The following is a 25,927-nucleotide window of genomic DNA, read 5'->3' on the forward strand; positions in this document are numbered from 1 at the left end:
AAACTCTTGGGGTCTCGTACAGTAGTGCTCAAGTACTAACAACATAATGGCTGTATTTTATTACACAGATGAGTACCTTAAAGAAAATTTTATAGTGAATAAAACAAACAAAATCCTACTTAGCCAAAAGATTTTTCTCCCCAAAAGAAGTTTAGATACCTTTTTAAAAAAAAGTAAAATCTTGGGCTTCTGACAAATGTAGAACCTAAAAGTTAACACTAGCTTCAGTATGAAAGTATCCTGTACACATAAAAGAAAAATGGGTTAAGTGCAATAAAATACCAATAGGTCATTTTAGTTTAATGAAACTTTATTATTAGTGACTAAATTCTCTATTATCTCAGTAAATAAAATCTTTAAAGATAATTTAACTTTTAATTCAAGGTCTTAAGGGCATTACAGAATCATAAATTAGAATATTTATTGTATAGAGTAGAAGAATAAGAGCTACTGTCTGCAGAGTATGATATGGAAATTGATTGGGGGCAGAGGTTTGTTTTTGATTTTTGGTTTTGTTTTTTAAGTTACCTATACTGTGTCATAGTATTTGGCCCTGGATCCTGTATTTTAGAAGGAAGACATATTTAAGCACATGGGTGTCCATTGAAGCTTATACATCTCAATTTAGTAGAAGGTTTAACTATTTTATGAGTTTCAATAAAAGCAGAAAATTAGGAATACAAATTATTTTTTCTAACCACCACTCTGAGCCTAACCTTCTCTTTCTAATTCTTTGAAAATTCTACTGTTTAAGATATGCCTAGTGCACCTATGATAATAGGCGGATCCAGCTGTGCAAGAATGGATGCCATGTCTGGTCTATGGCACAGTTTTTCCTGTGAAGCTCAATTGCCCTATGTCTGCAAGAAACCATTAAATAACACAGTGGAGTTAACAGGTATCTTTTTCATTTCCTTGTGCAAGTAGGTCTTCAAATTATAGTTTTGTGAAGTCAAGTAAATCCATTTCAGATATCTAATTCTACCTTTCCTTCACCTGTTACTGCCAATGCCAAAAACTACTTCATTTAGACCCTGTGGTTGGATATTATTAACTTTATATGTGTAAAGCTTTGGTTTGGTGTGTATATATATATATATGGTGTATATATATATATATATATATATATATATATATATATATATATATATATATATGAAGGCAGAGGTATTCTAGGTAAGAAATACATTTCTGTTCACAGGTGGCTCTTTTTTCTTTGGAACAGTGGTGCTCAGAGTATGGTTCCTAGACCAAGAGTATCAGTATCACCTGTACCTGTTTGAAATACAAATTCTTAGGACCCACCCCAGACTTACTGAATCAAAAGTTCTGCGGGCCCCAAAAATCTGTGTTTTAAGAAGCCTTCCTGGAGATGTTGATGCACACTCAGGTTTTATGTATGACCTGCCCCTGTAAGAAGTAGAAAAGGAATGGATGGGGGAACTCTTCTAGGGTTTCCAATTCCTGCCCCACGATGCCCACCTCTGCTGTGTCCTTCTTTGCCAGGCTGCTTCTTTAGGTTGTTGTGTTGATAAATCAGGTAGAAAAGGGGAGGTGCAGAAGGACAAAATGTGTACAAGGAGGGTTTTGTTTTGTTTTTCAAGGGATTTCAGGGATAAGAGAAACATGGAACAGTTGAAGTTTCTGAGGTGCAGAGAAACTTCAGAAGCCTTTGAAAGAATAAGAAGAGTGTCCTTACTGTCTTGCACGAGCCCCACCACATAGCTGGTATTTGATTAAATCCTCCTGAATAAGAAAAACTATTACTCAAAACTGGGAGGGAAAAAAAGGAGGTTTTAAAATGTCTTGTTTAAAGAATGTTGGGGGAAGGGAATAAAATTTCTTATCCACATAGGAGCATAAAGCTATTTTTTAAGACTAAAGAATAAATATATAGAATAAAGATTGTCAGGAGATGTTTTATTAAAATATAGGGGGAAGATGAACATTCATCTTCCAAGTTGATTCAAACCAAATTTAGTCGACACAACAAAAAGCATAATAAAAAAGACAGCACAGATGAAAATAAACCAGGGTGACTGATGATAGATCAAATAAATATGCTGTAGTAGCAATTATTAAGTAAATCATGATGTTTCCACATGATCGAGTAATATGCATTTATTAAAATAACTGTGCCAACAGGAAAATACAAGAGCAGAGCAAAATGATATGCCTACTTATCATTTTAATCTTGTAAAAATATGTATTCACAGAGACAAAGACTAGAATAGGAAAATGTTTGTTCTAAGTTCAATTATGGGTATTTTTTCCTCTGTTCCTTTATCATAATTGTAAAATAAAATAATAATAATAATAATAGCAGCAAGTGCTCTCTCAGAAACTTAAAATTGAGTTATCTTGCAAGTGTGAGAAGCTAACTGGACCTGAATTTTATCTTTAAATGAAGAATAAACTGTCCACATTTTTAAGATGCTGTGTTTTCATACAACAGACATTCCAAACAGTTTAGAATCCATGAAGTCTGAGTAATTGACTTAATTTCTAATTCTATTAACAAAGATAGAAGTATTTTGTGCGGTTTTATACCTCAGTCTTTTTCTCCAGTCTTTCTTGACCATCATCTGAGTGAGTTTTAACGTGGTCAAAACAAAGAATCACTAATTGCATGAGGACGTAAGTCTAGTAGCGGGAAGGAAAGAAGAGGTCCAGAGAGGTCCTGTGCACTTTCCCTTGAATTGCTATCTTCTCTTTCATGTGGAGTTTATAAATGTTTTACTCTATTCCTTAAATCTCTGTCCTTTGTCCAATGGTAGGCATGAATGCACATCCCCTGCTAATCTGACCATACATGAAAGGAGGCTGGACTTCATAACCTCTCAAAGTCAGAGATTGGAGGGGAACCTAACAAATCCCCATACCAAGGAAGATTGGTCAGCAACTGACTTACCCCACACAATTCTCCTGTCTGTTAGGACTAAGGGCAGTCCCTCCTCAAATAGTCAGAGCCTAATCATGTAGCACATTTGTATCACATTACAGTCATATCATTATCTTTACCCCTGCAGTCATTCTTATGATGCTATGTAGAATGAAGCAACACATAAATTCATGTCCCTGTGCTATTTGACATCCCATTCCCCAGTTTTCCAGAATCTTGATGATTTCAGAAGGAAGAATTTGCAATGTTATTGATTCAAAATAGATGTATCTTTACTGGAATATAAATAGCTGCTTTTCCTGCAGATATTTGGACATATTTAGATACACACTGTGATGCAGGCTGGCTGTCAAATAATGGGTTTTGCTATCTGCTGGTAAATGAAAGTGATTCCTGGGATAAGGCACATACGAAATGCAAAGCCTTGAGCGGCGATCTCATCAGCATTCATTCTTTAGCAGATGTGGAGGTGGTTGTCACAAAACTCCATAATGGGGGTAAGTTTTTAAAATATCCTATTTGATAGGTTTAAAACATTCTAAAGTACCCCTATTTTTAGACTCTTGGTGGGAATGAAAGCTTACAATTTGATCCTTACAGATCAGCACCGTCCAATAGCATTTTCTGTGATGATGGAACTGTTCTCTAATCTGTGCTGTCCAGTACAGCTGCCACCAGCCATTTGTGGCTTGTGAACACTTGCAATGTAACTGAGAAACTGATTTTTACTTTTATTTAATTTTAATTTAATTTACAAATAGCCACATGTTGGGGCGCCTGGGTGGCTCAGTCGGTTAAGCGGCTGCCTTTGGCTCAGGTCATGATCCCGGGGTCCTGGGATCGAGCCCCACATCCGGCTCCCGGCTCAGCAGAGAGCCTGCTTCTCCCTCTCCCTCTGCCTGCCGCTCTGCCTACTTGTGCTCTCTATCTCTCTGTCAAATAAATAAATAAAATCTTTAAAAACAAACAAACAAAAACAAATAGCCACATGTAGCTAATAGCTGCCAATTTGACAGTATAGCCAGTGATTGAACAATTTCCCCCTTCTCATAAGCTAAATGCTATTTAAGTTGCTCCAGATGCTTAAGTGATGATTATTTCACAGTTATTTCACTTTTGTAATTATTTAAAAGCTAAAGACTGAAGAACAAAAATACACTAGACAGGCTGTATTACATCCTCCTCCTAGGATTCACTAATAGTAATAGCTAATAATAGACACCTATTCTGTGTCAGCATGGTGTTAATTGTCTCCCCTGGGAGGGCAGCATCATCATCCCAGGGTAGGGATGGACATCAATCCTATTCTAACTGGAGTATCTATGATTGTATTTGTAGAATTTCATTGCAGCTTTCCCCTGCTGTCCAAAAGGAGACTGTTCTTATGAAACCTTTCATAAACCAAAATGGCATAAAAACAAAGAAGCAAACACCATTTTGTAAAAGCAAAAATCCACCTCAGATTTCTTTCACTTAGTGAAAACAGGCAGTAAAAGTGAAGTGGCAGAAAGAGCTTTCGGATAGCAGAGGAAACCTGTATACCCCATAAAGCAGGTTTATCTAAATCAGATAGCAGAAACACCTAACCTACAGATCACAGTGTGACTTTTCCACTGTGTACTCTGACTGCATAAGTACCCTGAAAAGCCCTTGACTTCTGGCCTGCCTAAATTTTCAATATTTTCATAGATTAATTACAAATACCATGGAGGCTCCTAAAACCCCATTATCAGAATGTAAAATCAGTAAAAATGTACATATTGAAGTATGTAATTGAGTAAAACCAAATAAAAAAATATTTTTCTTTTAGATGCCAAAGAAGAAATATGGCTAGGTCTTAAGAACAAAAATGTACCAAGTTTATTTCAGTGGTCTGATGGTACTGAAGTTACTCTAACATATTGGAATAAGAATGAGCCAAATGTTCCCTACAATAAGACTCCCAACTGCGTTTCCTATTTAGGAAAGGTAGGAAACTTCCTGTGGCTTATTTATATTCTTATTGTATACCAAATAATATTAAGATGATTTTGGTTGGGATATTTGTGTTTAAGCCTGGAAAGAAAATAAAAGGTAAGAGCCCTGTTGATTGTCTTTCTGGAAGCTACTGGAAAAAAAGATGTAAATAAAACAATGACTAAGTAAGCAATCCACTTCCTGTGTGAGAGTATCTGCTTTGGTCTGAAACACATGAAGAAAATCCCGTTAGAACTCAATTCTTGTGCCAGATTGGTTCTAATAAGCTGCTTTCTCTCTGGACCATCAGGATATTTAACATATAACTACAACTTACGGGAAAAATCCCATCTTCTGAATTCATGTCCAGATTTTTATATTAATCTTACTTTGAGAAGTGAAAAAATATTTTTATTTAAAAATTAGGTCCAGGGGTGCCTGGCTGGCTTAGTCAGTGGAGCATGCAACTCTTGATCTCCAGGTTGTGAGTTCGAGCCCCACATTGGGCACAGACATTACTTAAAAATTAATTAATTAATTAAAAATTAGGTCTAATTTTTTCAGAGAACAGCTTTCTTCTGTAGAATGCTTAACTATTTATTGAACATGCTTTAGTCAAGAGTCCAAAATAGGCTGCATGTTGAGAGAAAAGACATGTGTATCTTTATATTTTGTTTGTATCACTTTCCTGGGGACTTCTAATTATTTAGGAGGCTTGTGTCCCCCAAGCTTCTAGAGAGACTTAAGTGGAAGTAATAAATGATATGTGTATTTAGGAGTGTTTCAAGAGTAAAGATGTATCTAGAAAGGTGTCATAGATGAATTTAGAAGGATGTCACATTTGGTGCTCTATTTAAAAGGATATTTAAGATGTCTTTGATAGAGGGTCAAAGATAAAAATGAGATCCCACAGGCAAGACTAAACTGATAACATACCTAGACAGCATTCCAGTGTTTGAAACTGACCTTTATCACAATTGACTTGTTGAAATTTAATTTGAAGAAAGCAGAGTGACTTAAGCAAAAGTCATGTTAAGAGAGAATTTTGAAGTCTAAGCTAAAGTAGAGTGGAAGGAACTTTTGATTCTGAGAGTAGCTGTTCTAACTACCATGATTATGTTATATATGAGGAGATTGAAATAGCATGGTTGGTTGACATGTCCGAAAGTTTTTAAGCAATGGGCAAACTTTGACCATGTCATGTGCGAGAAGACTTGAACACTGTCAACTGTGTGTAGGCTGAGTTCTTCTTTTTTCAACTTCTGTACTAAGTGTCCTTTGATGGTTTTATTGTTACTCTTCTAAGAAAATGGAATTCATCTCCACTATGATCTTGAGGTGGTGCTGAAATTACAGACTGTGAGCCACAACCCTGCAGGACTGTCGGGTAGCATTTTCTAGGAGTATGTTCCCAGACATAGTCATTCATTTTCCCTTTCCCTCCCCTTCTTCCTCCCCTTGCCCCTTGCTCACAGTTTTGTGAGAAGAAACTGTCTTGATTTTAAAATAAGTTAGAGTTCAACTCTAAATATATGGCAAATAATTTCTCTGTGGAAAAAATTTTTTTCTATTTTTAAAAAGTTAGGTCAGTGGAAAGTCCAGTCCTGTGAAGAGAAACTTAAATATGTATGTAAGAAAAAGGGAGAACAAATGAATGATACAACATCTGACAAGATGTGTCCTCCAGATGAGGTATGTAAAGTCCCCGCGTAAGTTTTCTAAGCAATATCACACCTTCTTGGTTAAGGATGGTAGGTAAGACTGAAACAATTCAGACTTGGAAAATAGAAGAAATGGCTACCTTCTGTTCATTTACATTAGAGCAAATCAGAGGGCAGTGAATCATTACATATTGGCGTTCTTACAGAAGAAAAAACGTTATAGGAAAGAGTTACCTATTCATGATTTCTATAAAAATGTATGTGATTATAATCCTTAATGCTGATGTCTTTACTTCCCCCATTTATTTTGTTCCTCTCCAAAAATAGTTCAACCAACAACATTATAGTCTTATGAGGAGCTAGGCCCTGGAGGCAAAGAGAAATAAGACACACCTTCTGTCTGACACAGGCTCACAATCCTGTAGGAGTTATCTATGAAGTTGTATCCCACCTTCATCATGTGTATGAATTACCGGTCCATGTCCTTGATTTCTCTAAGTTTGAGATGTTACCAGTGTAGCAGAATCATGCTTAAAGGTAGGACATTAAGTCTGAACAGTGTGATATTTCTCCTCGGATTTAGGGCTGGAAAAGACATGGAGAAATCTGTTACAAGATTTACAAGGATGAGGTCCCTTTTGGAACCAACTGCAATCTGACTATAACTAGCAGGTATGACCATCAGTAAACATGTACTGATGAACTTTTAACTCTGGGTTAGCTTTACGAAATAAGACTCCTAAGAGAAAGGTGCATTTTCAATTTATATAGTAATTCAATCATTATAAAAACACCTACTAATTTAACTCTTGTTTTGTAGATTTGAGCAAGAATACCTGAATGATATGATTAAAAAGTATACTAAATCTCCAGGAAAATACTTCTGGACTGGCCTGAGAGACATAGATTCACATGGAGAGTATAGCTGGACAGGAGTTGGTGGAGTAAAGCAAGCTGTAACATTTTCCAACTGGAATTTTCTTGAGCCAGGTGAGTGCCTTACTTTTAAAGTAGGAGAATACGATGATGATTTGTGAAATGCAGTGTACCTCCCAGATATGGTCTTCACTTAGCTTTGAAATGTGAGGGAAATGATGATCTTCAGGATGAGAGTCTGTCTATGGAACCATAAATAGAAGCAGTGACTGTGTCTTCCTTATGAAATCCTTGGGAATAACCCCCCAAAAGGAGCTAAAAATACTCAGTTCTCAAACCACCCTCTAATGGCACAAAGCTGGAACCATCAATGCAAGTTTATCTTTTCCATGTAAGTCTCAGACAGAATCTAGAAGCTTCATTTTGAAGTGCTTTACACTTTCATCTCTCTGCTTTTTTCTCTTAGCTTCTTTCTCCAAAATTGAATGTGTTTATTTCTATTATTCCGAATGGGTGAGAATTAAGGAGGCAATATTGTAGGTATTATTTATCTGAAAGTTAGTTCATCTTTCTTTAACAAGCTCAAAGCATTGACCATAATTAGCCATAGAATCAGAACATTTTGAACCAGAAAGGACCTCAGAAGTCCCTTCTGATTTTAGAGTTGAGAAGACAGAATCTCAGAAAGTTGATCTACTTGACAAATGTTACCTAGTTATTGAATTACTAAAATCCAGATGCCCTGATTTCTAATCAAATGCTTTGTATAGGATTTTGACTTTCTATAAAAAAAGCTAGTATGAACCACTTAGGCTATGCTGAGCAGCTTAGTAGTTTAGGGTACAGCTCCAGATGCAGACCACCTGGGTTCTAGTTCTGGATCAACCACTTACTAACATGTGACCTTGGACAAGTCACTAATCCTCACTGTACCTTAGTATGACAATAGAATCGACTCTGGAGGTCAGTTGTAAGGACTGATTCATTTGATCCTGTTAGAATAGTACCTGGCAGGTAATAAACACTTCTCTTTATCATCATCATCATCATCATCATTATTATGAACAACACATTTCTTTCTTCCATTATCTTTTATATTCTTTCTCCAGACCTTGGCCCAAATAAAGGGCAAGGATACTAGAAAGTATTTGGACTTTAATTTTCAAATGTAGTGTTTAGTTAAACTTTCTGATTCAACCCCAGCTTCTCCAGGCGGGTGTGTGGCTATGGCTACTGGAAAGTCTCTTGGAAAGTGGGAGGTGAAAGACTGCAGAAACTTCAGAGCACTCTCAGTTTGCAAGAAAATAAGTGGGCCCATTCAGCCTGAAGAAGTAGCTCCTAAGCCTGAAGACCCTTGTCCTGAAGGCTGGCATAGTTTCCCCTCAAGTCTTTCTTGTTATAAGGTAAAGTAACATTCTCATTCAGTTCCTTAATGGGGTTATCTTTCTACTATCCTAGTCCATATGCTTGTAGAAATTATGCTCCTCTCCAGGCACATATGTAACCTACCAACGTGTTTGGGGGCACCATTGAACCTTTGTCATGAGACAGCTCATCCCCAGATGAACTCATGTCCTACCCAAAAGAGCAGGACCAGAGCCAGAACTGGCTCTTTTCTAGTGTTCTTTTGTTCTGAGAAGTTAAGTAAGCTACATGCCATGCTGACACTTTGCTTGTTATTCTCATATCCCTCTACTCCTTATGTCAAATGAAGAATTCTATCATTCTTATAATTTAAAAAAAATTATTTTGGGGCCTCTATCAGTCAGCTGTTCCCCAAAGAAACCATTACATACCATCCCCAAACTCAGTGGCTATAACAACAAATATTTAGTCCCATGTTCACAGATCTCTGGGTCAAACAGGGATTGATTGTTTTAGTTTAGGCTTGAATGGTGAGCTCTGCTTTCAACTGTGGGTCAGCTATGCTGGGCTCCAGGCTATGAGTTGGGGTGTGCTGCCTTTTGATCGGGTCTCAGGCTGAAGGGTCAGTAGCTATCAGGGGCTTGTTCTTCTTATGGTCAATTGCTGGAGACTGAGAGGAAAGCCTAACCATGTAAGCACATTTCAGGCCTCTGTTCACTGTACCTCCACTAATATGCCATTGATCACAGCAAGCTACATGGCCAGGCCCCAAATCAAGGTACAGAGAAGGACACTTCACCCACCAGGAAGCCATGGCAAGAATGTACAGTTATATCACAGGGAACTGAAGAATTGGGATCAGTAATTCAATCTACCATTGTATCATCTCCTCCTCTTCCTTTTTTGGGAAAAAAATTAATCCTCACAAACCAAAGAAAGAGGCTGAAGTGGCAAGTTTTGTTTTGCCACCCTCTGTCAATGTTAGCACACCGGTGCAATCTGCCTTTTGCTTCATCTTCATCAGAAAGTAGGCCTGCGCTTATACAGGTCTTAGTGTATTATGTTCATAATTATGTTGTTTCTCTGCAGAAGTCTACTCCCAAAGTATTCATATGTATCCTTTATAGCCTCACCTGCTGGTCCTAGGAATGTGGGAGAATATGTATGGTGTCTTGTTGGAGCAGTTCCCCATCCTAGCTGAGGAAGGGCATCCATCTGACAGCAGTAGCTGGCCCCTGTGCTGGCCTTTTAGTTGACACTTTCAGCAGGTCCTGTTGTGTCACAGTATATGTTTTTTCACCTGTTTTTATTACAGGTAAAAATAAAAACATTTTCATGTTATTAATACACGTATGAGAATCCATTTCAGAAGCCTACACATTTGAATTTAAGAAACAGAATAAAAGAACAAAGAAAAAAAAGAGAAACCAAAAACAGACTCTTAACTATAGAAAACAAACTGAGGGGAAGTAGGTGGAGAGATGGGTGAAATAGGTGATGGGGATTAACGAGTACACTTATGATGAGCACTGAGTAAGGTATTGAATTATTGAATCACTCTATTGTACACCTGAAACTAATATAACACTGTATGTTAATTATATTTGAATTAAAATAAGAAACTTAATTTCCAAACCTACACATTTGACCATAATAAACTTTGAAATTATGAATACTTTATGATTATGCCAGAAAAGAGATTAACATTGTGTCTTGTTAAGCTGTTTCATATAGAAAGAATTGTAAGAAAAAGGAACTGGGAAGAAGCTGAGAGATTCTGCCAAGCTCTTGGAGGACACCTTCCTAGCTTCACTCATATGGATGAAATAAAGGAATTTCTTCACTTTTTAATGGATCAGTTCAGGTAATACTTTTAGAATGAGATCTTCTATGCTAAATTTAATGTCCTCCAGGTATTCAGAATTGACATGTTTTATTTTCTAAAAGGGTCATTCAGTGCTAAGCAGTCATTCAACATCAAACATTTTTTATGTGCAAGACACTATAAATAATTCAAAGATGAGGGAGATAAAATCCCCATCCTTTATGTAGCATGATAAAGTCCAACAATGGGGATAAGAAAAATATGGTGAAAATCTAGAACAAAGGTAAGGAGGGACCATGGAATTTTAAAGATGGATGAAATGCTTTGGGGAGTTATAATTGGGAAAAATGTTATGAAGAAGAATAGTTCTTAGAAAGTAAGGTAGTATTTTGAAAGGTAAGACCAGGAGAAGGAGCCCGAGAAAACAAAACATTAGCAAAGGTACTGAGACCAGAGTGTACAGATATGGTCAGGGAGAAATGAGTCATACCACTTAGCTAGAAAATGAGATTTGGATATGAAATTGGAACATCCTTCTTTGCCAGGGAAAGAGTTTGATCTTAAGTCAATAAGCAAAAAACGAACAACAACAAAGGTGTTTATATGTGTGTGTATGTGTGTATATATAAAGAAAGAGAGAAAGAGAGAGAGGGAGAAAGAGAGAGATGGTAGGTAGATGCAGGGCAAGTAATTAGAAGGCTATTACAGCCCTTTGGTGGAAAACTACTTTGAGAATGGGTAGGAAGAATGTGAATATAGGGAAGTACTCAGAGATGCTACAAAGACAGAATCAATAAGGCATTGTGATTTTGATCTTATGGTGGAAGGATTCCTGGATGATTTTCCCGATGTTCTTAGGGACAATGTGGAGGAATATGGACCAGGTGATGCTGTCATAGGAGCAAAATTTCTCTGAAGCTTTGGGAGCAAACATGAGTATGAGGGCCTTCAACTTCACAAATTTATTTTTTTTCCTTCCCTCATTTTTATGAACTGAAAAGAAGACCCAAATCTGTAAATCAAGGATTCAGGGTATACCAGGCAAAATTATGGAAAAGAAATTACCGTTTAGACATATCCTTGTGAATACCTTCCATCATTTTGACTCAAACAAAAGCCTGAAAGAATAATGGCAAAAAAAAATAAACAAAACAGGTAACAAAACACAAAACCCAGGTAGCTTCTTCTCTACATTAAATGTAAGAAGGCATTTAAAAACTGACATCTAAAGAGTTTTGAGGTGGGGGCGCCCAGGTGGCTCAGTCCGTTAAGCAGTTAAGCGTCTGCCTTCAGCTCAGGTCATGATCCCAAGGTCCTGGGATCAAGCCCTGCATCCAGCTTGGGAGGGCTGCTTCTCCCTCTCCCACTCCCCCTGCTTGTGTGCTCGCTCTCTCTCTCCCTCTCTCTCTCTGAATCTTTTTTAAAAAATAGAGTTTTGAGGTGGAAAATGTTTGCAGTATATTAATTTTAGTTCTCAGTTACATTGCTTTTTGTTTGTGAAGATTATTATTGATATAACCCTGTAGCTTCCTTCTTGAAAAAAATTTAAAGACACATTCCAGCTGAGAGATGAATTAAAAATCAGGAACACATGAATAGGTAGTTTATTTTAAAAGAATTAGGAGGAAGAATATATAATGTAAAAACATCCCCAGGATAAATAATGCAATATGTATATGTAATAATAAAAATAGAAAGAAATTATCCTAAATCCTGAAAGAGAAACATGAGAATATTTTAATAAGACCAGGTGTTTAACTCTGTTTATAAATAAAAACTGGGATATAAAGAGATAAAATGGGTGTAAAAAATGAAAGTATAATAAATTCCTCATTTACCTAAAAGTCATATTTAGAAACACAAATTATATACATATTTTAAAACAGAGTGTGTTTATTTACTGAATATACAATGGGTGAAATAAAGGTTTATATAGTAAATTATAAAGAAATGAAATAACAAAGCATGAAATCCAATATAAAGCAAGATGGCAGAAGACCAGATTTATCTCTTACCAGTTATGTTTAAGTATAAGTCTGCAAATTTCTTCAATAATGAAATTCAGCTATATGCTGTTGAAAAATACCTCAAACGAATCTTACCAATTAGTACCTATCCAGCCCAAAGAGTATGATGTTATTTTCCTAGAAGGAAGAAGCTACAAAGTGTTTCAAAGTTGAGAAATTTTGATAAAAATCCGTATTTTTAACACTTGTTTAAAAATTAAAACAACAGGACACATTTTCATATTGTAGCAATAATTGGTTAGTCCTGAGTAGCCAGTGGCTTACCAAGATAGGGCATCACTCTACTGTTTGTGGTGGTCTCTAATTTATTACTCCTTGATCCACTTCACTTAGTTATGTTCTTGTCCCATATTAACCTAAATAGCATTGAGTTAATAATAACAAACTTAATACAGTAACTAAAATGGGAAAATTAAAAAATGAGCAAAATTATATTGTGCAAATGTGAACAAAAAACTGGAGTCACAGTATTATTAGATAAAATACAACTGAAGTAAAAATGCACCAAATGGGGAAATGAGATCTATTTCATATTGAATAAAGGTACAATCTACAATGACATTATAATAGGCAAGAACCATTACACATTTAAAAATATTGGCATCAAAATATATGAAGCAAAAAAATTACTTATATTAGTGAAATTCTCCAATAAATAACAATAATAGGAGACTTTAACACTTGTCTGATTCATCAAGTAAGAAAGACAAAAGGAAATAATATACAAATAGTATAATTAAGATTGATTTAACAATATCCTCTTTGTTCATATATTACAAAGTCTATATATATTTTCTCTTCAGGCTCTTTGCCTGTATCACTTATGATAATTGATCTATTAGACTAAAAAGAAAATCTAAAATTCCAAAGTGGCGAAATTATACAGGTACATAAGAAGTGAAGTCAAGCCATATCCACTTATAAATTCAATGTTTTTAAGTAACTTTTTTGGCAAATAAATGAAAACTGTATAGATGATGAAAACAACACTCATTCTGAACTTCATGGGATACAGCCAAAGCTATAGTTGGAGGTCCATTAATAACTTTAAGAGCTTTAATTATTAAACAAAAATAATGAAAATAAGCATTCACCTAAAAGTAAAATAAATTTCAACATCAATACAAGGAAACCATAAGAAAGAACATAATAAAGATTTTGTATAAGGATAAAGATACTTAAAATGAAGACTTAGTAAGGGATTATAAAACCCATTTCATGGAGAAATTTTTTAATTGGTAAGAATACTATGCATAAGTCTATGCTGTTACAAATGAAGTTGTTAAAATGAACAATTTCTAGAAAAATACAAATTACTATACAATTGATATATTAAGTAGAAACCAAGTAATTTAATAGCCATGAAAGAAATGGAAAAAGTTGACAAAGAATTTCTTCTAAGAAAGAGATAGAAAGCATAATATATGGTTATATGTGTGAATTTCTTTACATTTTATTTTATTTTTTAAAAAATTTTACTTATTCAACAGAGAGAACACAGCGAGAGAGGGGACACAAGCAGGGAGAGTGGGAGAGGGAGAAGCAGGCTTCCCGCGGAGCAGGGAGCCCGATGTGGGGCTCGATCCCAGGACCCTGGGATCATGACCTGAGCCGAAGGCAGACGCTTAACGAATGAACCACCCAGGCGCCCCAATTTCTTCACATTTTAAAGAAGTGATCATTACCTTGTATTTCAGTAGTACAAGCAAGGGCTTGTATTCCATTACATAGAAACTGATAGAGACATCTGGTTTATTTCGCAAACTAGTTTAATTCTGATATCAAACCCTATCAACAAGAGCACAAAGAATTACAGACCAACCTCATGACTAGACTTGAAAAAGTAAATACTGATAAGTGATAGAATAACAAGCACTGATATAATGCTTATTATGTACCAGATAATGTCCTAAATGTTTTCTATCAGCTCATTTAATCCTTACAACAACCTATGAGGTACGTACTATTACAATGACCATTTTATCTAAATGAGAAAACAGATACAGAGAAGTAAAACAACTTGCCCATGGTTATATAAATAAATAAGTAAAGGATCCAATATTTGAACCCTAATTAGAGCCCACTTCCTGCACCCCCTACATTATAGTACATCAAAATAACATACCTTGACTGTGTAGGATTTCTTCCAAGAATACAAGGTTGGGTTAGTGCTAGGAACTCTGTATATCAGGTCAAGTATCATATGAACATTTTACTGGGTGCTGAAAATACATCTGGTAAAATTCACTATTCATTCCTGAGTTTAATATATAAATATATCATAAAGTTAACATAATTAACATACAAATTCTTGGTAAAGTAAGAATAGGAGGATGGGGGCGCCTGGGTGATTCAGTCAATTAAGTGTCTGCCTTCAGCTCAGGCCATGATCCCAGGATCCTTGATCCCTGGTCATGATCAGGCTTCTTGCTCAGCAGGGAGCCTGCTTCTCCCTATGCCACAACCCCCTACTCCTTGCTCAGCAGGGAGCCTGCTTCTCCCTCTGCCACAACCCCCTCTCTTGAGTGCTCTCTCTCTCAAATAAAGAAATAAATAAAATCTTAAAAAAAAAGAATAGAAAGATAGTTCAACCAATAGCCATATCACATCTAATGAGTAAACATTAAATGCACTTCTGTAAAAGTCAGAAAAAGGTAAAGATCCCTATTATCATCACTATTGTTGATCTTTGTTTGGAATTTATACCCTGTGCATTAAGATTTTTAAAAAAAAAAATCATAGCATGCAAATGTTTACAATATATTAAGTGGGAGGAAAAGCAAATTATGGAAGAATAAAAAAATATACTATGTACATTTAAAAGTAAATTACAAAAATACATCAAAGAAAGATAATCATTATTACCTCTGGAAGATAAGATTTTGAGTGATTTTTGAAATGTTTGAACATTTTGCCACATTTTCCAGATTTATATTCATGTACCTACTATTGTGTTTTTCCCATTAAGAAAGGGAAGTTTCACTACAATGTGCTGGAAACCTGATGCAAAATATAGTCCATGTGTTCCATAAATATTCATTTATTAACAACTATTATAGAAGTTCAGACATTCTGGACTTCATTTTCTAGCACTAGAAATTATTATACAAGATTTCATTGCACAGTAACCTGAGCTAATTTGGATATTCAAACTCTTAATTTCCTTTTGAGGTTAGTGTTTCTTAGCTACTCCCCACAACTCTGAGAGTAGATTATAATGAGTGCAAAACTCAGACCAAATCTTTCCACATATACAAACATTCATTAAGCATTCACTGAAGCAGACGCAGAACTTATTTCATACAATCTGTTTCATAAGCTTCCGACATCCCAGCAGTCTGTCTGTCCTGGGTGTTCCAGCCACCATCTTGCAAGGAAGATGCATTTGAGGTAGATTTGGCAATATTCCTGAGGCGGGATTGTGTTCCCATTGTAGTTAGCACCAGGCAGTTCCGATCACCTGACCCAATGACGAGACATGGGATAATTTAGAGATCAAGCCCCAGATCCATTTCTAATGGTACTGGCTACCAGCCTCCCTGGAAAGAAATAACCTTTCATGAAGGGTGAGAGTGTCTCTAAATATTTTAGCTATACCCCATATCTTAAATAATTTCAATTTCACCACTGAGAGCCCACTTCTAACCTCAGGCTGATTAACAAGCTTCTAATTTTGCTGATATACACCTATTTCTGATATTCTCTCTGCTAATAACCAAAACCTCAGGTGTGGCTTTGGATAACAGACATCCTTGTGGTAGCTGCCTCTGGAACATCTAAAACCCTGCCGATCCTTGCTGAAGTGAGGGTTTTGAGCAAGGCAACTTACTGGCCCCTAGATCTCAAGCTTGACACATACAGTATCATACTGTCTAGGCCAAAGTATTTTTAAGTAAAATACTGACATAAACAAAGTGGATTTCAACTAATACCAAGCAAGAGGTTAGAAACCTTTAACTGGAACAGGAAGCCATAGATAAGTACTAAGCAATGAGGTTGTAGATATTTGTGGGAATCAACTGATGGAAAATGGAATATCATATGTGATATAAATGATAATTAAGAGCTTCTATATACAGAAGAGACTACACTATAAAAATAACACTGGAGTGTGAGAGGTAATTAAGGAATTTTTCTTGATTTGCTTCTTTGTTTCTGATCACACTTGCTGAGTTTCCTTTCAATTAAAAAATTAATACAAGTTCATTATGTAAGATTTGGGGAATAAAAAAGTGATAATGAGAAAAATGAAAGTCACCTCAAGTCCTAGCTCTGTTATAAACATAGTTAGCATTTAATGTAAATCCTTTCCATTTTCTTCCATTCCCATGCATATAGTTTTATTTTCCAAAGAATGTACAGCAGTGTTTAATTTTTTTTCTGATCACAAAAGTAATATATATTTAATTCAGAAAACAGAAGAGCACAAAGAAAAAACAAATCACCATAATCTTTCATTCATAAGCACCATATTTTAGTACACTTAACCCAGCAGCTGATATGTGCCATATTAAGCAGCCTGTGTTGTCTGCTTACTATGTGCTCCATTAATAATGAGACCATTTGCCCACGCTTTACTTAGAAAGACAACATATTCTAAAACCAACATTGTAACCATGGCTTGAAGGGAAGGAAGGAGACAAACCCATTTATTTCAGGAAATGATTCTAAAGCTTAACTCCTTGAAGGCCTTACCTTTTTATTGCAGGAATTGACCTTTCTCAGAAGTCCATTGCCCAAATTGTGTATTGCATGCCAAGGAATTAAGTCAGATTACTGCTATACTTCTCTCAATCTAAGTTCCACATCTCTATTTGTATTTCAATGAAAAGGATTCATGGTGTACCAAGTCATTAAGGCTCTAAGATCTTTGCATCTCTTAATGGCAGCCCACCAGGGAAAGCCACTGTAGAACAAAAATAGTTCTAGGATTAAAGGAGAAAGCCTCGTTTGCCATGCTGTTGCTATGTGTACTACCTCCTGTGATGTGGCATGAATGGATTTAGACATAAATCTAAGGCTTTGCAGACTAAGCGCCCTCATCAAATAGTATTTATTGGGGTTTATAGCTGAGATACTGTTTTCCTTAGAAACCAGATGCACTGGGAAATTTGACTGAGAGCAGGAATTTTAACACAGATACACATATTAACCTTTCGTGCAGTGTCTTCTTAACCTAATACCCTATAACCATATATTTAGTGCTTGTTGTAGAAAAATTTATAAAGAGTGAGAAATTTGCCATTTGATTTAATTCTCCAGTTATGATCCATTTTTCCCCTCCCTCAAATTTTCTAAATCCACATTAGAGGTATGCAGTGATTAATGTGATTTTTCAATTTCTTCTTCTCTTTATCTGCCTATGGATAAACCAGGTCAAATCAGGAATAAGTTAGAATTGAGGAAATATTTTCCACCTCTTACCACACACAGAAAAAAAACACAAGAGCTACTATTCTCTATATTTATAACACACTAATGAATCTCTTGAATTAGAAGCTAAGAACTCTAAGTGTCTGGGTTGAAATGAAGTTCAATCTCAGAAAGTAGTAAAGATTAAAAAATTTGGGACAATGCAGCAAATTGTGTTTTCTGGGAAACTATTTTCTGAGGCAGAAGTGAGCTTGAGAGCAGAGGTTTCTAAGTGGGCAGAGGTGGAGCGAAGAAAGGACTGGGTAGAAAGGTAGAGACAGATTTCTAAAGAGGCTCTCTGTGGGAGCTGACTACAGAGTAAATGCAGGTGACAGATGACCTTTGACCATCTTCCTGGCTGTACTGTTGATTGTAAAAAGAAGATAGGCTATCTAAGGCTTATTTTAGGGAAACACAAAACGTGCCCAAATTCCCCAGGCTCAAATATATTATGTGCAAAAATTTGAAAGAAATAGTTACATCTCCAAGGAACAAGGAAGCAAACTTGACCTCCTCTTTATTTTTCCTACCTGACTTTAATTATACTGTATATGGCAATTTTCTACACCCTGCGGTTTAGAAATTCAGCAGTTGGGAAGTATGATAAATTTGGAAGCCTGTTAGAAAGCTCTGAATAGTTGAAGAAACAAACTGCAAATTCCTCTTATAGCTGTTAAATTCAAACTGGACTTAATTGTCTCTACTGGATTATCTGAAATCTACAAATTGGTAATCTTTTTCTGTGAAAGAAAACAGTATAGTAATAAAGACTGGAAGGGGATAGTCCTCATATTCCATTGCAATAAGTTGAAAAGCTTAAGACCGAAAAGATGAAAAGTACTTATTTATATTAAAGTATGGGGGAATGTTGAGTAGAGGGAAGAGGTAAAGAAAAGCAATTATTTTATTAAAACATGAGAAATTACTTTAAAATTAAGTTTGCTCGGGATGCCTGGGTGGCTCAGTCGGTTGCGCATCTGCCTTCAGTTCAGGTCATGATCCCAGGGTCTTGGGATTGAGTCCTGCATTGGTCTCCCTGCTCAGCAGGGAGTCTGCTTCTCCCTCTGCCTTCCCACTGCCCCCTTGCTTGTGCTCTCTCTCACAAGTAAATAAATAAAAAAATTTTAAAGAAGTAAAATTAAGTTTGCTCTAGCATTGATTCACTAGCAAATTTTTTGAAAGGCAAACATATTTTTCAGCTAAACATTCCATATATTGAGCTTGAGAGTAAGGATTAATTTTAGATTTGGATCCCATGCCTTCTCTAATATGTGCTATATTTATATGCATGTAACAGTTATATATGTATCTAGTTATGCATATATAATATACAGTCATATGTACTGACCATACATACTACATGCAATCAGAAGGTTAAATTGTATGGAAAGTAATCAGCATCACCGAAAAAAAAAAATTTACGTGGATAATAGTCTACTTAAAAACTGTCTACTTAAAAGTCTACTTAAAAAGTAATCGTTGGGGGCACCTGGGTGGCTTAGTCGTTAAGCGTCTCTGCCTTAGGCTTGGGTCGTGATCCCAGGGTGCTAGGATCGAGCCCCACATCAGGCTCCCTGCTCAGTCTCTCCCACTCCCCCTGCTTGTGTTCCCTCTCTTGCTGTCTCTTTCTCTGTCAAATAAATAAATAAAATACAATCTTTAAAAAAAAAAGTAATGAGTAAAGTAATGAAAAATTTAAAAAGTAATGAACACTATATCAAAAACTAATGATATACTACATGCTGGCTAATTGAACATAATAATAAATTTTTTAAAAAGCCTAAAAAGTTGGGGTGCCTGGGTGGCTCAGTTGGTTGAGTGACTGCCTTCAGCTCAGGTCATGGTCCCAGGGTCCTGGGATCGAGCCCCACAGCGGGTGCCCTGCTCGGCGGAGAGCCTGCTTCTCCCTCTCCCTCTGCCTGCCTCTCTGCCTACTTGTGCTCTCTCTCTATCTCTGTCAAATAAACAAATAAAATCTTAAAAAAAAAAAAAAGCCTAAAAAATGTAACCCATTTTAGAGAATATTTTCAAGTGGGGTTAGAAGTGAAGAAAATGTTTTTATGGCTATATCACTTCTATTTATATTAGCAATATCTTCCTAGCTAGAGAATAAGTTTAATTGAGGAAAAGGGATATTTACAATATATGTCCCTGCTTCTATATGTTATTGTACATATCCTTCCTTGAAATGTCTATCCTTTCTCTTCTCAGTCAATCTGAATGTTGAGTGTTAAAGACTCAGATTTTGACTCAAAAGAAATATTAGCGATCCTTTGAAGACTGTCTTTTGTCCTACTAACCTCACAAAATACTTCCTGCAGTCCACAATGACCTTCTTTCTCTAAATTTTTGTAATGCTTAAAATTTATGCAGATTTTATATCATTTGATATCTTTCCAAAATGGTTGTTATTTCCTTGTTCATGTATATCTTGTCTCCCTGAGTAGTTTATATGCCGTTTGAGGATAGATATTACATCTTGTACTTCTCTGTATTACCATGGCACCTAGCTCAATGCCTTGTACATAGAAGTATAATTGTTATGAGTGTTAAATATAATCACCTAAATGACTGTTTAATTATGTTGTTCTGGTGTAACCCACGGAGTTTGGCTTTTAGAAGATACTTATTCTTTGAGAAAATGGGGGGGCGGCTATTGACTGGCTCAGACAGTAGAGCATGTGACTCTTTATCTCAGGGTTGTGAGTTTAAGTCCCACATTGGGTGTAGAGATTACTTAAAAATAAAATCTTTTAAAAAAAAGATACTTATATTTGTTTACTTTAAACTTAATGGACAGTGGGAATTAAATAATTTTTTAAAATCTTGATCTTGTTTAATAAAAATTTAGCCAAATGATTTGTTCTGCATTAAAAAAAAAGATATTTGATTGTGTTATAGACAGACACTTCAAGAAAATGCCATTGCTATCTTTGTATCAAAAACATTGTCTAATATTGAAGCTCTCCAGTAAAAGATTTAGAATAATCATGCACTTTTTTCCCCTCAAGTTCAAAGCAGAATAGTTTTTACCTTTCATATGAAGAACATAACTGAAAACTTAGTTCTAAGAAGTATGGTAATTTTTCCATAGCTATTTCATATTTAAAGTTTAGTTTTATTTCAGAAGACCTCTTTTTTATAGAGCTCGAAATTGTGCTTTCCAATTAGTGACAAGACAAACTTAAATGTCTTAAGTATTTTAGACATGTGAATGCTATATATTTTTGCCAAATCTGTGCTCAAATTGTTTTTTAATACTTCCTTTTTACATAGTGACCAGCGTTGGCTGTGGATAGGTTTGAATAAAAGGAGCCCAGATTTACTAGGATCCTGGGAGTGGAGTGATCATACACCAGTAAGTTTAAATTTTCTTGTTTGGGATAATGTAAAGGGATTTTTTGTTTCCATATCAAGTTAAGTTGATGGTTAAATAATACATCCACATCCTATGTAACCATTAAAATTATGAAGAAGTATTTTTATTGAAATGGAAATGCATTCATATATATAAAGTGAGGAAAAAAAGATACTAGCCTCACTTTTATTTAAAAAAATAATCATGGAGCGCCTGGGTGGCTCAGTCGTAAAGCGTCTGCCTTCAGCTTGGGTCATGATCCCAGAGTCCTGGGATTGAGCCCCTCATCGGGCTCCCCGCTCAGTGGAAAGCCTGCTTCTCCCTCTCCCACTCCCCCTGCTTGTGTTCCCTCTCTCTGTGTGTGTCTCTCTCTGTCAAATAAATAAATAAATAAATAATCTTTTAAAAAATAAAAATAAAAAAGTAAAAAATAATCATAAATAAATAAATAAATATTTTTTAAAGATTAAAAAATAACCATACAGATAGTTTCTCTATAGTCCTAAAAACATGAAAATATGGATATATAGATATAGTGGTCATCTTTGGATAGTAAAGTTTTTTTTTCTTTTTCTTTGTGCTGTTTTTTATTTCCTTTTCTCATAATGAGAAGCTTTTACTTTTATTATCTAAAAATATGAGTTATATAAAAAAAGAATGTATTCTTATTGGGGGAAATAATTTGTTTGGGGAAACTTTAAAAAGACCTTAAATACTATTTCAAATGTTTACATTATCCTAAAGAGAGGTTTTAAGTAACACTTATAGAAGCAAATTATTCTCAAATTTATTAAATATTTACTCCACATTACCATTGTGTCAATTCATCATATATTCTTTCCAAATGTAAAATTTCTTGACTTTCATTTTCAAGTGGGAGTATATCTGAAATTAGTTAATTGAATAACTAGCATTTCAACACATGCCCCAAAAAAGGTCTTTTGCAAGCTCCTTATTCTCTGTGATTCCAGCTACAAACTTAATACAGTATTAACCTCCACTTCTGAAACTATAGCTTCCTTTGTTTGGAAACTGATGACAGTATGATATTTTCTAAGTCATCTCATGATTTAACATCCTGATATTAAAAAAAAGATGAAGAAGTTTTCCTTCTTTGGCATGTGAATGTGTTTGAGTTATTAAAGATGCCTAAATTACATCTAAATTCCAGATATTTATACATCGGTCTTAAGTTCTCAAGCCTCTCTTGTTTTTTAAGGTGTCTACTATTCTCATGGAAAATGAGTTTCAGCAGGATTATGATATCAGAGACTGTGCTGCTGTCAAGGTCAGTACAATGCTGGAAATCTGCATATTTAAAAAATAAATTTGGCATTGTGTGCAGTGAGGCAACAGATCTACAGAGTACCTTTTGTGTGTGGAGCATGATATTAGATGCAATGGGAGGTAAGAACACCCATGGCCTCGTCCTCAAGCCACCTAATTTAGACTTAAATTGAGAAGATAAAATTCATATTCAAGAAAGGTGGCTCTTATTACTGTACAGTAATAGGCTCCAAATTAGTGGGCTGAGGAGGGCTGTTGAAACTCAGAAGAGGAAGTGATTCTTCTGGCCTATTTCCAGAAAGAGGTGGGACTTGAACTGTGCTTTTGTACAGGTAAGGGTAAGCCTTTCTAATGGGGGATGGCATGAGGAGGTGGCATAAAATAAGGGAGAGTATAAGGGAGAGGCTAAGGCAGTGAGGAGAACAGAATACAGATCAAGAAGTTTTCATTGGTGCCAGAGTTGAAAACAAACTTGGGAAATTAGATTGATGTTAGGCAACAGCATTATAAAAGTTTTTTGAGGGACACCTGGGTGGCTCAGTCGGTTAAGCATCTGCCTTTAGTTCAGATCATGATCCCAGGGTCCTGGGATTGAGTCCCACATCGGGCTCCTTGCTCAGCGGGGAGCCTGCTTCTCCCCCTGCCTGCCACTCCCCCTGCTTATGCTGTCTCTCTCTGACAAATAAATAAATAAAATCTTAAAAAAAAAAAGGTTTTTGACATGAACCAAGGAGGATAGGAAGAAGATTCATCTTAAGTCAGATTTCAAGATGCAGCAAATAAGACCAGAAGACATAAAAGAACAGTTAGGCATGTTCCTTTGCAAAATTCATTCATTTACTGATTCCATAAAGTAGTCCAAGCAGTCTGTGATGCTCTGGGGGATACACCAAAAACAAGGTGTAAAACAGTTGCCTTCACAGAACTTACGTCTAGTAGGAGATAGGTAAACAAGCAATTACAGGAGCTATGACAGATGAGGTATAAGTTTTATGCAAGAACAAGAGTGTTATGGGAGGTAATGATGATGATGGTGGCATCAGCTAACACTTGTTAACTCATGAGCTAGGTACTTATTATTTCACTTAGTACTTACATGACTTTGTGAGGTAGGTACTATTACAAATTCATCTTTTGAGGAAGAAATTTGAGTTCTAAGTATACATGATTACAGAACTGAAATTTAACCCACATGTCTGGATCTACCCTGCTGTATGACTAGGTGTTTCTAGAAATAGAAAGGATACTGGTTTATGGAGAAAATACTACATTTTATTTAGATATTTTGAATTCAAGCTAGTAGTAAGAAATATCCTATAGTAAGTTGAAATCCAAAGACCAGAGTTGAAGGAAAAATGTATATTAAAAAAAAAGTGCAAAGCACCAAAAGTGGATTTAGGAGAACTGTCAATGCATAAAATGTAAGATGAGGAAGTAGGAGACATATAGATTATATCTTTGCTATGCAAGCCCAAGAAAGAGATTCAAGAGAGTGATTGTTCAGAAATGCTGCAGGAAGCTTGAGACAAACAACTGAGAAGCCCACTGGAAAGCACTATTTTCAAAGCAATTGTTCTAGTAATAAACTGCATAGTATCATGCCATCTTTATAGAATTCTCAGCTTAACACATGAGAAGGCGAAAACTTCAGAGAAGTTTGTAAAATTTCCAGAACACTGATGCAAAAACTGTGTTCTATGTAAGTAGGGTTCTTATGTATAAAGAGATTAGAAAATCTACCAAAAAAAAAAAAGCTAAATAAAAGAGACACTGATGCAGCCTATGTCAGGAACAAGGCCAGCTAGGGCAGTGTTCTAGAAGGAGACTCTCCCCTTAGTACCCACCAGAATCTTGGCCTTAAGAGAAAACAGACCAGCCCTTTATCTGATATGTTATTTGCAAATATCTTCTCCCATTCTGTCAGTTGCTGAGTGAAATAAGTCAATCAGAGAAAGACATGTATCATATGACCTCACTGATATGAGGAATTCTTAATCTCAGGAAACAAAATGAAGGTTGCTGGAGTGGTGGGGCTGGGAGGGATGGGGTGGCTGGGTGATAGACACCGGGGAGGATATGTGCTATGGTGAGCGCTGTGAATTGTATAGGACTGTTGAATCACAGACCTGTACCTCTGAAACAAATAATACATTATATGTATGTAAAAAAAGAAGAAGAAGAAGAAGAAGAAGATAGAAGGAAGGGAAAAATGAAGGGGGCGGAATCGGAGGGGGAGATGAACCACGAGAGATTATGGACTCTGAGAAACAAACGGAGGGTTCTAGAAGGGAGGGGGTGGGGGGATGGGTTAGCCTGGTGATGGGTATTAAAGAGGGCACATTCTGCATGGAGCACTGGGTGTTATACACAAACAGTGAATCATGGAACACTACATCAAAAACTAATGATGTAATGTATGGTGATTAAACATAACATAATAAAAAAAAAAAAGAGAGAGAGAAAACAGACCAAAAAGTGATGGAGATTCCTCCTCGGTCATGTCCTCCCGTTTCCTCTCTTGCCTGCTCACTGGCTGGGGTTTGTAGAGAGCTATCTCGGATCACGCAGAGGAGGTTAACATCCTAGCGGTGCAGAGCAACACCAGAGCAGGAACCTGGCCCTTGATGTCAGACTCTTATGTCCCATTTTCACAGATCTGCTTTAATCATAATCTGGTGTTGGGAAGCCACTGAAGTAAACATTTGTTTTAGGTTGACCTTTCTCAAATTTAAAGATGCAATCTATAATTTCATATCAGCAAAAACAGAAAAAAAAAAACCAATAATTTACATTTTGGATATAAACATGACCTTATGATATATTTCCTGTGTCAGCCCCTTTGAAGATTCTTGATTAGGCTGTTAACTATTTAAACACTGTATTCATTCATAAATATCTTGGGTGCTAGGGCTAAAATAGATTAAAGACTATAGGGCTTACACTTTAGTGTTTTATAAAGCTGCATCAACTTCAAAATGTTCTTCAATCCTCTTCCTCCTTTAGGTCATTCAGAGGCCAGGGCGAAGAAGCTGGTATTTCTATGATGACAGAGAATTTATTTACTTAAGACCTTTTGCTTGTGATTCAAAACTTGAATGGGTATGCCAGATTCCAAAAGGTAAGTGGTAGTTATTCCTTTTCACAATCTTCTCGTGTGAACATTGTAAATGCCAAGCCTAAAGTACCTAAGAGAGCATTTTAGTCTATAATTATAACTTTAAAAAGCCTATGAAGATGTAGTTAATATATTAAACTCCA

The 25,927-nt window shown here is 35.9% G+C and overlaps 1 protein-coding gene across 2 annotated transcripts in view; it reads left to right on the forward strand.

The window, feature by feature from the left end:
* The window catches only part of LOC114216503 (CD302 antigen), a 131,429-nt gene that overhangs the window by 19,915 nt on the left and 85,587 nt on the right, over positions 1-25,927 (forward strand). For both annotated transcript variants that reach the window (XM_028113100.2, XM_028113099.2), the window contains exons 6-16: positions 755-898; positions 3,208-3,399; positions 4,713-4,870; positions 6,440-6,550; positions 7,103-7,191; positions 7,340-7,509; positions 8,599-8,798; positions 10,482-10,624; positions 21,301-21,382; positions 22,602-22,670; positions 25,673-25,787. In XM_028113100.2, coding sequence (XP_027968901.1) covers positions 755-898; positions 3,208-3,399; positions 4,713-4,870; positions 6,440-6,550; positions 7,103-7,191; positions 7,340-7,509; positions 8,599-8,798; positions 10,482-10,624; positions 21,301-21,382; positions 22,602-22,670; positions 25,673-25,787 — 1,473 coding nt within the window. The remainder of the gene's footprint in view (positions 1-754; positions 899-3,207; positions 3,400-4,712; positions 4,871-6,439; positions 6,551-7,102; positions 7,192-7,339; positions 7,510-8,598; positions 8,799-10,481; positions 10,625-21,300; positions 21,383-22,601; positions 22,671-25,672; positions 25,788-25,927) is intronic.

The sequence above is a fragment of the Eumetopias jubatus genome, unplaced genomic scaffold, assembly GCF_037043125.1.
Source record: "Eumetopias jubatus isolate StellerSeaLion01/CBP00866 unplaced genomic scaffold, mEumJub1_p1.0 scaffold_3, whole genome shotgun sequence".
Taxonomy (NCBI): Eukaryota; Metazoa; Chordata; class Mammalia; order Carnivora; family Otariidae; genus Eumetopias; species Eumetopias jubatus.